The sequence below is a fragment of the Acanthopagrus latus genome, chromosome 10, assembly GCF_904848185.1.
Source record: "Acanthopagrus latus isolate v.2019 chromosome 10, fAcaLat1.1, whole genome shotgun sequence".
Classification (NCBI taxonomy): Eukaryota; Metazoa; Chordata; class Actinopteri; order Spariformes; family Sparidae; genus Acanthopagrus; species Acanthopagrus latus.
In genome coordinates this window covers 19,014,896-19,029,500 of record NC_051048.1, presented here as the reverse complement: position 1 = coordinate 19,029,500, position 14,605 = coordinate 19,014,896, and the positions used below count along the sequence as shown (strand labels likewise).

The 14,605-nt window shown below is 43.3% G+C and overlaps 1 protein-coding gene across 8 annotated transcripts in view; it reads left to right on the top strand.

Annotated features, from left to right (window-relative positions):
• Window positions 1-14,605, top strand: part of LOC119027099 (phospholipid-transporting ATPase ABCA1-like) — a 169,539-nt gene that overhangs the window by 143,452 nt on the left and 11,482 nt on the right. For all 8 annotated transcript variants that reach the window (XM_037111973.1, XM_037111974.1, XM_037111971.1 and 5 more), the window contains 5 exons: window positions 1,078-1,184; window positions 2,944-3,085; window positions 4,027-4,161; window positions 5,903-6,006; window positions 7,165-7,257. In XM_037111973.1, the coding sequence (XP_036967868.1) occupies window positions 1,078-1,184; window positions 2,944-3,085; window positions 4,027-4,161; window positions 5,903-6,006; window positions 7,165-7,257 (581 nt within the window). The remainder of the gene's footprint in view (window positions 1-1,077; window positions 1,185-2,943; window positions 3,086-4,026; window positions 4,162-5,902; window positions 6,007-7,164; window positions 7,258-14,605) is intronic.

Sequence of the window (14,605 nt, the reverse complement as noted above, 5' to 3'; positions counted from 1 at the left end):
TTATCAGGATTGTTTCCTGCCATTATGCTACTGCCAAGCATGCGTGTGCTGAAAACACACAGGCAGGCCAGTGGAAGAGCGTCGCTACAGCAACCCAGTGCGAAGCGAAGGTGCGTGGAGCCACTGATGTTCAGATCAGTAGATTTGCAGTGGGAAACTAAGTCAACCAAATGCAACAAATTTAACTTTTACACAGTTTTGTTGAAAGAAACTTATGTGTGAAATTGAAGTGAAGCATCCCCGTTATGCAGTAAACATTCCCATACGCACATTCACCATCACACACACACACACTGTACCGCTGGCAGCCTGATTTAAGCATAATCTCAAATGCTGACAGGCGCTCGTACTAGGTAGGCTTTCAGGCCGTATCCATCCACCCTGTCACTGTTTACTCAAAGCCCAATGTAAATGCCAGCGGAATATTGTCATTCACAGGGCTCTGCTGATCACACACTGCATTTCCATGCATTATTTACATCAAGCTTAGCCCATCTTCTATGCATTCACAAGCACAGGTCACAAACAAGCGGGGATCAATGAATGACAGAAATCAAATATTTATGCCAGAGCACCTAAGGCGGGGTCACGTGATCGCTGGGGCTCCGCAGAGACAACTTCCTGCCACCTGCCCTCCAGAGGGACAGAGCGTCTGCAGCATCAGGGAGGAAACACCGGGTAGTGTTTGTTGTCGAGGATATACAGAGGCATGAAGAAATGCTGGTGGGAACAGTCACCAGAGTTCTTACAGTGTTTGTTGCCGCGTGCCTGCCGTGTTGATTTAGCATTTGTTGTTTTGTTTGTGCACGGAAAAATATCAATTTGTTATTTTGCTAAACGCCAAAGCAGTCGTGCATACTCTATAGACAGTAGTTCCAATTGTATGTAGTGAACAAATACTGACTCAGTCTCTAGATAAACTTCATTAAAGTGGTTAATGTGTATTTATTCGAAAGGGAACTCGTCGATGTCCAGAATATTTGAAAAGGCATCCAGTACGTCTGTTTTCCGATGAGGCTTGTATCTACAGAACACTGTTTTCCTAACGGAGTCCGCACTCCCCATTGTGTCTGTCAGTGTTTCGGGTTGCTGGGAATCAACGGGGCTGGGAAAACCACCACGTTCAAGATGCTGACAGGAGACATCCCAGTCTCCAGTGGAGAGGCCTTCCTAAATGGATACAGGTGAGGCACAAACTCCCACTAGTGCACCAAGTAACTCATCATAATTAGCCACCCAAGATGGCTGCTCAGAAGGGGATCGAGCTGGAGGGTTTTTTGTTTTGTTTTTTTTTTACACACACCCGCTCTCAGCTCCTCTTGTTCTGTGTAACACAGCTTTCTATTCCTCTGTCTCTCTTACCTTCAGTCTTTTGTTTTCTGTTGGCTAGGTAGTTTCAATATCTCTTATATATTCTGCCGTCTCTGCCTTTTCAACTCTGGTTCTCTCTCATGTCTCCTCGCTGCGATATTCTCAGAAAAGCTGAACACTCTGCTCTCGCTTTTTCCTCCTGCCTCTTGCACATATTTCATTCCTTTTCACATCATCAGCCTTGCTCTGTTTTTTTGTCTCCTCCGTGCAGATTCAGTCAGGAGAAATCTTTGTAAATGCCAAAAAAGTACCTTGACACCAGCAATATGAGACTCAAGCACTTGAGCGAAGGAAGGCTTGCTTCCTTATTTTTAGGAACAAACAACAAGGCAGCACAGCTGAGCATCGCTGAGTATGAGCAGCGGTTAGTTTTGCATCACAACGGTTGCTATAGGTGTTCATTTTTACATCCGATAATTGCGTTGAACAAAGAAAGAGCTGAATAGAGCACAGCAGTGTTAATCCCGATTAATGTGGGTAACAGAGCTCACAGAAAAGTCCCAGGAACCTTAAGGGGAAACAAAAACGTGAAAAGAGAGAAAAACAGCTTTAAGTACGCCCACACTCAGCTCATTACGCTTTCTGGATATTGGCAAGAAAAATGATCATCATAAAGAAGAGACGGCATCGCTTGAATGGAAGTCCTCTCCTGACAACCGTCTCTCTTATACACAGTTGTGTCCTCTCAACGCTCACAAGGAATAGCTGGCAAAAGCTAGCCTGCTAGCTTAGCAGTCTTCATGCTCAGCTAAGCATCCTCCTCTTGGCAAGAAAGTGGACACGACTCAGAAAATCAGATCTGTCTGAACAAAATAATGCTCTGGCAAAATTAGCATGTATGTGGCTTCATTCTTCAGTAAAATCTGTGTTTGGTGTGTTTTTGTTTGGATCTGGTCACTGCTTTCATAAACATTTCCGCACAAAATGAATGTTAATGTCTAGCAGCAATATTAAAGGGTAATTCTTTTTGTATGTGGTGACAGAATCTGCCCAGCTTTTTCCAGCAAGCTTAAAAAGATGAAGGTACTTAAAAAGCCGTGGTGGCACATGAACAGCCTGAGCTATCCAAAGGCAGTTAAACCGACTGCTATCATGAGCCTTTAACAAAGCTAAAATAAAAACAGCCACAATATCAGATCAGTTAGTCAAGTTCACGATGGCCTCCAGAGACATCAGATCACATTTAGCCTCCCTCAGGTTGACACTCGCACCAGGAAAATAACAATCGAGGGGGAAAGAATGGATCCAATATTATCTTGAAAAGAACCCAAACAAAGCAGCTGTAAAAATAAAGAAGAAAATCGGCTGTAACATTTGTCGCAGCAGGTAGTAAAAGTATTTATATAATAGTTTGAGCACATATTATGACCCATCGCTGGTCTGAGGATGTATTTCAGTGAAGTGACGTACCTTGACTGGTTCAACTCTGATTTTCTCTCTCTTCTAGGCCACATAAATGAGTTTGATATCATATGCTCTGTGTTGCTAAGGCATTCAGTCTCATTTAGATCTGTCATCTCAAACACAGAATGGCATCCATTGTCAAATCTCCCTCATGTCCTCTTCTCTCAGCATCCGAACAGAAATGAGAAATGTGCACCAGAACTTGGGCTATTGCCCCCAGTTCGATGCCATCGACGACCTGCTGACTGGAAAAGAACATCTGGAGTTTTACGCGAGGTTACGAGGGGTACCGGAGGAAGAGGTCACCATGGTAACCTTTGCATCTCTTACTGCTTGTCCTTGTAAAAGATGAGTTAACTAATTGTTTTACTCGTGTAGATTAGTTGTTGAGCTCTTTTCAAATGTTTTACTACTTTAAGACGGGTCCATTTCCTTCCAGATTGTTTATATTTTATTTTCACCATCAAAATACTTTTCAGCTAGAATGCATGTAGGGCAAGCTGAAGGTACATGTCGGAGTGATAGATAACCTCAATGGGAGAAGCCATACATAATGAAAAATGGCCAGTGGTAGAAAAGCAGCAGCTGTGGGTTATGGCTCTACATTATTCACCATGCCCAGCGGTGTGGCCGGCCCTGTGCGGCCTCCCTGCACTCCTTCTCACACCGCCCGCTTCTACAACAGTGAGATCAAAAGAGGAAGAGGCTGGCGGCGACCAGAGGCCTCAGACCCGGCGCCAGGGCTTTGATCTCGTAGCTGCAGCATAAAGGGACCCAGTTCTGGGCTGCTAGCATAACTCTAACAAATTTTTCTGCAGCCCATTGTGATATGGCTTTTTTGGGGGGGGTATCAAGTCTCTATCCAGATTGAGCCCTGGTGTAGCCATATTTGCATATTGGGTAAACAAAATGTCTTCATGTATGTTCTGGAAAGGCACTGGCAGTGAAATGTGACTCTTACAGCTTGCTAAACATCTCCTTTTTGATGTTGTGTACTTCGGAGACGGTCCCAATTGCCGGCGCTTGACGAGATGTTGTTTAAATAGCGAGGAGAACAGTAAAGCGCCTCAGCAGGCTATGATTAAGGTCTAACAGTGGAGCCAGCTGTCACGCCTTGTCCTTGAAAGCCGCGGAGCACAAATATGCCGGAGATCCAAGCCAAAATATCATCCATCACAAATTGTCTGATGATGCAAACACTCCTCTTGACACCGTAATGGGTTTGGTCACTTTGATTTCTCTCTTCAAAAGGTGGCCGAGTGGGGGATCCAGAAGTTGGGGCTGGTCAAATATTCCAACAAGTCAGCAGGAACCTACAGCGGTGGGAACAAACGCAAGCTCTCGACAGCGATCGCCTTGATCGGCTGTCCTCCTGTGATTTTCCTGGTAAGATACGCTGCTCTTGACGTGTTGTACACAGTGAAAATGTGGTACAATGCTGTTCCACTAACTAAAGGTTGTAATACCTTAAATCAATATTGATGCTTTGCAGGTGTTTGGATTACAGTAGATCAGTTCTTTTTATGTTTATAATCACTCTTCAAATATAGAGACGGTGGTAGGAAGACGAGCAAGTGTAACAGGTTCAGATCAATCTGGTAAAACCTTATTGAATATCCCAAAGTACATGACTCGTGGATAAGAGGGGTCACTCACTGGTCATTTCCTAATTATTCTTTTTAATTTTCAAAGACCAGTCCCGTTAGAGAAACACGGAGCACACAGAATCCTACTTACACGACAAAAATTCTCATTCACGAGTACTTAATACTGAGCACAAAAGCATTTTCTCACTGATGGAAGAATTAATGAGCGCCTGACTCGGAACACACTGCATCACATGCTTCAGTTAAGTGGCTTTAATGTGTCTTATGAAGTTGTGTCCGTGCTATAATGAAGGACATACTTTAATGACCTTAAATCACTGCGGGGCTCCTTAAGGCGATACACCAAAGTCAACATTTTCATTAAGATTATTGCAATTTCTACATGTTACCCTGTGTCCCACATGAAAAATCACATGATCGAATAAGGCAGAAATATTATATTACATAAATACATTTTACTGCCGGCTCATGCTGTTTAATTTGCTGCCTGTAAATTGTAATAAACGCTTTACTTTGCATGATTTAAAGCAATCCATCAGATTATGCTGCTAATAACAATTTAAGGAGTAATCACTCAGGTAATGAGTAATCCATAATAAATTACATTTAGAGAATAATCTCTCCAACCCGTTTCTGTTTTTCTGGCTCAGTGCTGCTCATCCCATCGAGCTGCTCTCTCCCAAACCTACTTATTTACTCGCCTGAGCCAAGCTAGCCTTCAGTTTGAGGCAGTGGGATAATGTGTTGTCAGTGTCTGTGTCAGTTTCAGTATTGTGTTCAAGCCCGGGGAGTCCAGGCGGGCCTTGAGGCAGTGCCACGTCGGGTCTGCACAGGGACACATTGGGCACGGTGATGGAAATACCCCTTGGGATTTGTAGGACTCTGCTAGTGAGGGAGAGGCAGGCCTGGAACGAAAACCAGCCAATGGACTGAGTACTGTCACTCTCTAATCATGCATGGGCAGACTAGCCCTGAGGAGAAAAGACACAGCAAGTCGCTGAGGCCTCGTGTGTGTGTTGTACTGTGTGCGAATGCTAGAGATGGCTTCAGTATGTGTCTCCATTATGTGTAAATGAGCACTCTCATAGTTCACCCAGACCTTACCTTATGTCGCCCAAAACGCCTCTTTTTGCCTTTCAGTTACGTGTTTATGTATGAAAATGTGTGACAAATCGAGAGAAAAATCACCATGAACAGCTTTGGAACACATGGAACACCACCCTTCCAGAATATGTTCCCTCTCTCGTTGTGTTGATGACGATGTTGAAGAACGCACTCACATGTTAGTCCAAAAATTCACAGTTATTTAATTGGGTAGACCTGCTTTATGTTGTGTGTGACATTTCTTCCCTCATTAATTCAGGTTTTTCCTTTTTATTTGTTACCCATCTCACACACACATCTCACATGAATCTTCTGCTGAAAATACATTTGTGTGACTGCGGTATCCTACATTTTCAAACGGTGTGCTGAGGCGGAGTATAATCAGAACGGTTCTAAAGAGGCTGTGTTTATTGCAGGATGAGCCCACCACTGGGATGGACCCCAAAGCCCGGCGATTCCTGTGGGACTGCATCCTGAGTATCATCAGAGAGGGACGTTCAGTCATCCTCACATCACACAGGTGCAGAATCTCTCTTTATCTATTGATTTGAGGGATTTGCCTGCTAAGATGGTGTCCAAATATTATGACTCCTCACCAGGGACAGCATATCAACTGTATTTGTCCATGAAACTAATGGGAGCTGTAAATATTGTAATTATAATTGATTGGAGTTGGACTTCAGTTGAAAGGCATTGTTTCCAGCGCGACTGCCAGAAACACAGTGGCTAGGATAAAGCTTTCATGAAGCGTGAGGGCATATTGACTGGGTGGCGTGTTTTTTTTTATTTTGTTGTTGTTTTTTTCTGCCATGAAAAGAGGAACTGTCAATATCAGAGCTGGAGTCTTTTCATTATCCAAGATTTCCTGGAGCAACATCAGCTTTTTTTGTCTTATGTAGCGTTGGCCAGTTTTGGTCATGGTTTAGATGGAACGCCTCATTTTTCATGAAACTTAAAACTTGATGGAGTCGATATGGAACATTTAACAATGCACATGTCTATTCATTTCACCGTTTCCCAAATTGGGAATCATTCCTGCTCTTGGCACTGCAGGTGAATAATCTGCGCTGCTGCTTCCTCTGGAATATATTATCCTCATTACACTTGTTGCCTTCCTGGGGAAATAAAAAAGCGTTTGTTGTCATCCCAGGCAATGTGACTGTGCTGCATCCAATCGTCCATGGCATGACCAGGTGGTTGTGTTTTGTTAAGTGGCAGATTCGCCAGGTTTTACAAAGTCATAATCCTAATTGCGCCATTCCTCAGAAAGGCTTCACAGGTTTTGCTTCAACTACAAATGACTCCCGCTCCAGCCCAACGCTGAAAGAGAAAAAAAATGAGATGATGGGAGCTACAGATGGTCTCTTCCTCTCTCTCTAATTCCCAAATTTGTCGTCCATTTAAGGTGTCAGAGTGGACATGCAAAAATGTAATTTTGAATAAAAGGTTTGGCAGAAATCAGAGTTGATAAGGTTAAAACTATAAAACGATCTATGATCAGTGCTTTAGCCTTGAGAACAGACTGAGAAGACAAAGACAAAAATACCCTAAAATACCCCCATTATAGCAAAGAGACCCATTTTGAGATGTTGTTTTTCTGCAAAAGATGCCACTCACACATCTGGCAATCGTGCTACTTTTCATTTATCCTGCAAACCTGTCCGCTGTTCTTCAACAGTATGGAGGAGTGTGAAGCACTGTGCACCCGTATGGCCATCATGGTGAATGGTCGTTTCAAGTGTTTGGGGAGCATCCAGCATCTGAAGAGCAGGTAAGGAACCTTCTGTTTTGTTTTTACTGCCAAGTGTGTTAGACCAAGAGTAGAATACAAAAAAATCTTTGAAGCTCCTTGAAATGAGATGAAAGAAATCCCATTCTCCCACTGAGCTGTTCTGTTATTTATACTGTGTATGTATAAATAACATGGGACAATGAAGTGTATAATGGTAATAAAAGTATCCAAGTTTTTCAGGGAAAGTAAAGGAGAGAAGGAATATTCTTCTTTTATCATGTATTGTTCCAGATATGAAGGACCACATGAGATACACAAATGAGGACATGATTCATCAGAAAGTACCAATATTACCTGACATGAGCTCCACAATGTCATCATTCTTAAATGAATACTTAAAAATTGTGATTTATATACTTATTTGCTCTTTTGCTAAGAGATGAAACAGTTGGTATCACTCTCACATCTGTCCTTGAAGTACAAGGCAACACACAGAAGCTAATTAGCTTAGCTCAGCTTAACACTGAGGCTCAAAGGAGAGGAGAACGGCTAGCCCAGCACGTTTTTCCACTTTGGTTTTCCATTGATTGAATGGACGGGATATAATAGTTACATTTCACCCCGAAGAAGTAAGGTGCAAAAACTCAACCAGTGTACAAGCATGAGAGTAGTGTCAGTCTCGGCACAATAAAACAAAATGTAAAAACATTCCTCTGATTCACTTTTCACCTCTCCGTTGTACAGGCTTTGAGGTTTCAGAGGCTATTTAGCGATAACATATTCATTTGTCTGGCTTACCGGGGAGCTTCTCGTCATGATAAACCCACATATATCCCTCACGCGCTAAGCTAAAGACGTTTGTGTAATGGAGACTGCTTATTGTGATCAATGTGATCCATATAGGGGGGAAACGTGCAGACAGTCAGGTCTGTGAGAGTCAGGTTAGTGTCCTCAGTCATCCACCATTATCTGTTTCCCCCATTTGTTTCTCTGCAGACCTATAAATTGTATTCCCACCACCCCTGTCCTTATGCACACCCTTAATGGGCTTTGTACACGTCTCTTAATGCGTTTTGTTACCTCTCCATGGCAGATATCCCCTGCCTTTAACTCTTAGTGCTCCGGTCTGCTCTCTGATATCCTTCTGACATTTCCCAAGGCCAGCACTTATACCCCGAGCCCTGCATGTAGCACTGAAGCCCATCAGTTATGTTAGGTACATTCTGGTGACATTATTACCACTCCATTGTGCTATCTTGTAAGAGGAAGGACACTCCACGCAGACACAAGAGCTTTGCACACGGTAGGAATATGCAGTTGCAATCGCCGGGCAGAGGGAAAAATCAATACACTTGGGATGAGGGGTGGAGCACACCATTTTTAAAGTCATGCAGGGGATTAGGAGAAATGGCAAGGAGGGGGCACTGGTGTCAAGGGTATTTCATATCAAGAGCGTTAATGTCATGTCATTGGCCACTGTCTGACTAGGGAAAGGGAGGAGGTAGATTGTGTACGGGGCTGAAAAGAGTGAGAACGAGGGAGAGTTGAGAGGCGAAGGGCAAAAGTGGGAGAGCGATGTACCAATCAGTCCCTCCCAGATGTTAGGGTAATTGACAGATCCTCTGTGTCAATTACATCCTGTCTGTAGGGGGACGGGCAGGGTGGTGTAAATAATTTATGAACCACACAGGAGGTATAGGGTAGGTAACAGCGAGGGGAAGGAGGGGAGGGGAGGAGAGGGTTAACTCGTGTCCTACTTCACTCAACATGCTATCAGGTAAAAGGGAATCGCACTTCACAAGACAGTCAAGTGAGAGGAAGCCAGATAAGCATGACGTCTACACCGATTATTGCCGCGCTTATTTTAGATCTCACACGGACAATTTACATGCCGCTGAAATGCTATCGCTCAGTTCTCCCCACGCAGTGAATAATTTCTAATTAAGCGTCCCTATCTCTGCAGTGCTCGGTGTAATTAATGTTTCATGAGGTGTGGGACCCTGTTAATGACTGAAAAGGCAATTAAGGACTGTCTTCTCTGTTTTCTTTTCTCGTCACTATCCCACCACATGTTTGTGCTGCTCCCGCCCCTGGTTTAGCATGTGAGCCGGCATCATTTAAGTTGCTGTGAGCCTCATCAATCCAGCCTGGCGTGGTGAAACACTTGACATCCAGTAGTCTGTCTCCATATCTGAGACCATGTGTGGGAATGGAGGGGCTGATTCTCACAAATGCACAAGATGCTTCCAGTTTGCAGATGGGAAGATTTGCATCAGACAGCAGGGTTGGAAGTGGAGGGTGGGCGAGGAGGTGTGCACCATTGTCAAATGGCGTGAGCGGCTGACCTGCAAAGATGGAGGCTACTTCTTCCCCTCTGCCCTCCGCCCCGCCACCACTCACTCTACACATCATCCCCAACGTCTCCATCTTTTTCTCATCGCAAGCCCCTGAAAGGAGAGCAGAATCTCACAGCGGTGGCAGCGCTCACATTTTGACCCCCCATTGCTCACCCTCACAGATTTGCAGCCCCCCCCCATCACCTCCTCTCCTTCAAAAACCTCTCGCCATATTACCCTTATTTATTCCTCCCTCTGCTATTCTCAGGTGGCAGGGCTTCCAACCCAGCCATCCAAGTGCTTGTTAGTGCTGCCCCCTTTAGTTCAGCGGTGACCCTGTCTTTATCACCAAGATGCCCTTCTGTTGCTTTAACAACCCTGCCTCTGTGTATCAATCAAGGCCCAAATGAGCCAAAATAGGCCATTTAAACTGCCAGAGAGGTGGTCGGTGTGTGAGAAGGGCTGAATATTTCATTTGGGCGGTGGATTCTGAGCAGTGGGGCGGCCATTTTAAGAGAAGCCCCCTTAATTATCTTCCTCAGCAGCAGTTAAAAAAAGCATCCTCCTTACTCATCCGGATATTGAGACCCTCAAATCAATCACACTTCTAGGAATTTATGAAAGGCTGACGGGGAAGGAGGGGGAAATAAATAAGTAAAGAAAAAAATCCAAGGGGCTGTAAACAGTGCTTTAGTACAGCACTGTGCTGGTGTGAAAGCTCCCAGGTGTTAAGTAAACCCAAATGAAGTGGAGGAACCAATAAAGGCAGCTTCAAAGCTCCCCTATAATCTTGTCAGTTAGGAAGGACACCCACTAGCCGATGCAGGATTTTTCACTGATTGATATCATTCATATCCCCCTTCATAGAGTACCTGCTGTAAGTACACACCACATCCTGGAGTCTTATTTTCTCCTTGCTTAAAGCACGTCGGGATATAAAAGTGGGGGGTGAAGTGCCTTTAATGCATTAAGGTAATGCAGTGTGGGCACTGGAGAGTTTTTTTACAAGAGTGGTGTCTAAAAGTTTGGATCAAATCCCCTGAAGTTGACGTGGAGGAGTCCAATAAACTCCAGCCCACTCACTCTGCGTCAGCTCTGCAGGTGTGCCATTAACTAAATAGTTTACGGCTTTAAAGTGTGTGTCACCGATGGAGATGGATGGCAAGATAATTCTCTTTACAGTTTACAATGCATCAGCAACGTAGGTGTAATTAAGACGACAAGAACATCAACCCAGATGGTGTACTGTATATGTACTGTACACATCTGAGAGCTGTCTGCACCCAAAATATACGACATCTTTACCCTTGGTATTTGGTGAGCAAGTCAATTTGTGTGGGAGTCGATCTCGTACAGACATTAGTTTTTATCATAGCTTATTTTGTGTTGTAACATTCAGGGCAAACACCAGCATCTACATTTGATCCTTCAAGGTCTGCAGAAATAGCTGCACGGCTCTCGGTATCTTATCACGTCCTTGTTGAACTATGCGTGTTTAAATATCCCGTAGTAATAACCTTTACAAGCCCGATGATGGCCTTCATGTTAGATTACTTTTGAAGCATAATTTTCTGCGCTATCACCTTGTAAATATGTCCTCCCATAGAAGCAGACTGTCACTACTGATCACTGTCAACGATCACTAAAGGCAGATTAATCCGTTATATTTGAACACAATAATCTTAACTCAAGGTCCGACAACTGCATTTCCAAGGTTATAACTTAACTTCATGCACTTTCTAATCCAATCATAATGATTTATACTGAACGTACGCTGAAAATTTTAACTTTCTTCCAATTAGCAAGCACAAGACTATCGTCAGGTGATTCTCACGTGTTCATTTGAGATAGATTAACACTCAAACTCAGGTTGTGTTAGAGTAAGATGCTGAGGAATGAATCCTCAACATCAGCTTTCACTTTATTGTTAGGAGATGTCAAAAAACAGACAGGTGTCAGGAGGGTTTAGGTCTATGGGAGGAGTGTAATAAAAAATTAGAAATAAAAGAAACTACATAACACTTAGTATGTCAATCCAGCCATCAGTGGTTAAAAACCTAATAGTTCCAGTATATGGGAAACTCATCTTCAGCTGAGTCATCATGGGTATATAACAGTTTGGTGGCCTGAGAGATAAAATAATGTTTCACCCTATCAGACTTGGCATTTGGTAGACTAGAGCTCTGCAAAAAGACGATGAAGACACTAGAAGGACTCACGTCACTTGCGACCTGTTCCTGTCTCCTACTGAGAGAACACCAAACCGGGTAAACAACAGAATAGCCCCCAGACCACTTAAACTCGTTGTCACTGCTAAACCTTGAACATTATTGGACAACTCTGGTGAATAATGAGCTTTATTCATGGTGAACAATGTATTTTAATCAGCTCATTCTTGAATCCCTCCACACAATCCAAAGCTCTTACTTTCTGATTGGCCACAGATCACTTACACATCCTTCTGTTCATTCATCTTTCCCTCTGTCCTCACACTGCCTGCAGTGCCTCTGCCTAGAGTTCTGTTAGCTCCCCCTCCAGGAACTAAGAAACTTTTTTGGATGACTTCCTGCCTGATCAAAGCACCAGACCACCCAAGCCTCACTGTGACCTCTCGCCCCGCGTCCGCCCTCCCCCCTGCGGACACAAACACAAGGTTTGGCAGTGGTGAGGGTGACCTTTCTATACTCCCTCAGATGAAGGAAGGCAGCAGAATTATTTTCTGCCTGTCATGCCCTTATCTGTGTCTGGCTGTTGTTTGTTTTAAATTACATGGAAGAACGGCTTTCCAGCGGACCAGGGTGGAGGAGAGGATTGAGGCAGAATAATGAAAATGAAGAAGCAGCGCAGACATTACAGTGTCTCTGCCATGCTGTGTTGAGCTGCCATATCGTATCTAATGTAAAATATTATGAAAGGATTAGTTGTGACAATGTGGTTCAGTCATGACTTTAAATGTAATCCATTCATTATTTTCTCTAAGACTATATCCAACCCAACACTGGAGAGATCTCTCTCTCTTTTTTAATTTATTTTTTTACCTTTTATACCACCAGCTACTGGTTAAAAGCTAATCAATTGTTTCAGGCATGTCATGCCTTTGTCACAAACACACAGTGTAATACAGGCTCTGTTAAAGCATATCCAAACCTACCTATCTCTATCCAGGCGGAGTTTATTTGAGGAGAGCCAAGACCAACAGTATATCAAAGATGAAAGAATTTGTTTTGTTATGAATACAGAGGCAAAGTAAAAATGATGAATATGAAAGGAAGATATTTTTCCCAAAGTGCCGCCTGAAGCCCCTGTGTAGCTGCAGAGAGAAAGGAAATAAAAAGTAAGGTATGCAGGGAGAGAGAATGAGGGGAAGCTAATTGATAAGCTCTTTTACTGTCACTGACAGGCAGCATTTCATTACCCACATACGCCCCGAACCCTTACGCCAAAACCCTTTTGCCACATTGCTTCCCGGCCTTATTGGATTTTTGCAAAAATGTTTTTGCATCTTGGCCGAGCTTGGCAGTCCTTAGACAAAGCACATTTCCCGAGCCAGGAGCTATAATAAACACAAGGAGATTATGGTCATAGTCTTGATTGGATGATGGACCGAGCTTTATGTGTGGGGACGGCTGTGATGTTGGTGGTAGTGTCTGATTACAGACTGTGTACCTTATAAAAATCATCACAAGCTATGCTGTTGTCCTTTAATGAAAGTGTTTTGGCTACGCTTCATATGGAATGTATGCTAGAGCTGGGCTATATAGCCTACGAATGATAACCAGGGACCTTTAGGCCGTATCACAATATACTATATATATCTCAATTTTGAAAAATACATAAAAGCACCTATCAGTATCAATATTGTGACAATATCGTGGGGATAACTATTGATACTTTCACAAAATATTAAAGGTGCATTATGTAAGAACTGGCCACCAGTTGAATTCATACTCAGCAGCATACCACCTGAATTAACCGCTCACTGCTGCTAACTGTAGCTGTCGTTAGCTGGTAAGCTAAGTTAGCTTTCTCATGCAGCAAACCTATACACAGCATGCTGTGACCACTTGTTTTTTGGTGACTTTAAAGCCTCGCTGATTACATTTAACATGATGTAATGATGTGACATAAATTCATCGTCACGATTTTTTGGGATTGAGCACCTTGCTGTAAAAGCTGTGTGTGTGTGTGTGTGTGTTTTCACACTGGTTTTATTAAAAAAACACCAAATTTTATTCATGATTCTTTCATACCTTTCACACTGAAAACAGCCAAATGAACATATTACATTAACAAGTACCCATTAACAAGTCTAAGTCCTACTGTGTAATATCTCTCATTATTAATCATTTTATGCCTAATTTCACTGGCAAATGTGAATAGTATTACAATGGAATGTAGCCATGAAAATAGGTAATTAAAAAGTTTGAATACAACCTGAGAGGAGCTACATAAAGAAAGGCGAAGCAGTGCTTCTATGGTGTAATTTGTTTTGTGAGATAATATCAGAGTCGTCGTTGAGACCCGTTTTCCTCTGATGATCATTATCATACTGCCTTCCCTTTGCACTTTGAGCTAATGAAGCCCCACACACTCAATGAACTCCCCTCCCAGAGAAAGGAACGGTATTTCATGGCAAGGTTGATCAGGGCTCAGGTCAGTATAATAGGAGTATAATTTAGTATGGTTGAAGGGCTGTCTAAAGGGCAGTCGGTTAATTAAGCGCTAACATGCTGATACTTGCAGGGCACGCATAGTTGTATCCACATGATGTTCACTACATAACAGGTCTTGGAGTTTCACGGGGATGCTTTTGATCACCCGCCGTGTGCAGCCCCTGAGGAGATCACAGTGCAGGCACAGCTCTCAGATCTTCCCTCATACAGCAGGTTCCACGCAGATGTGCTTGTGGCAGGATAGCATGCCACCCTATTGCATCATGAAAAGGGAAATAGTCCAGTAGTTGCAGGACATTTTCTGCACTCTTGCGTGTCATTTTCCTTCCCTGTAACACTGCAGCCAATTTAAATGCAACGGATTTGAATATGTAGCTG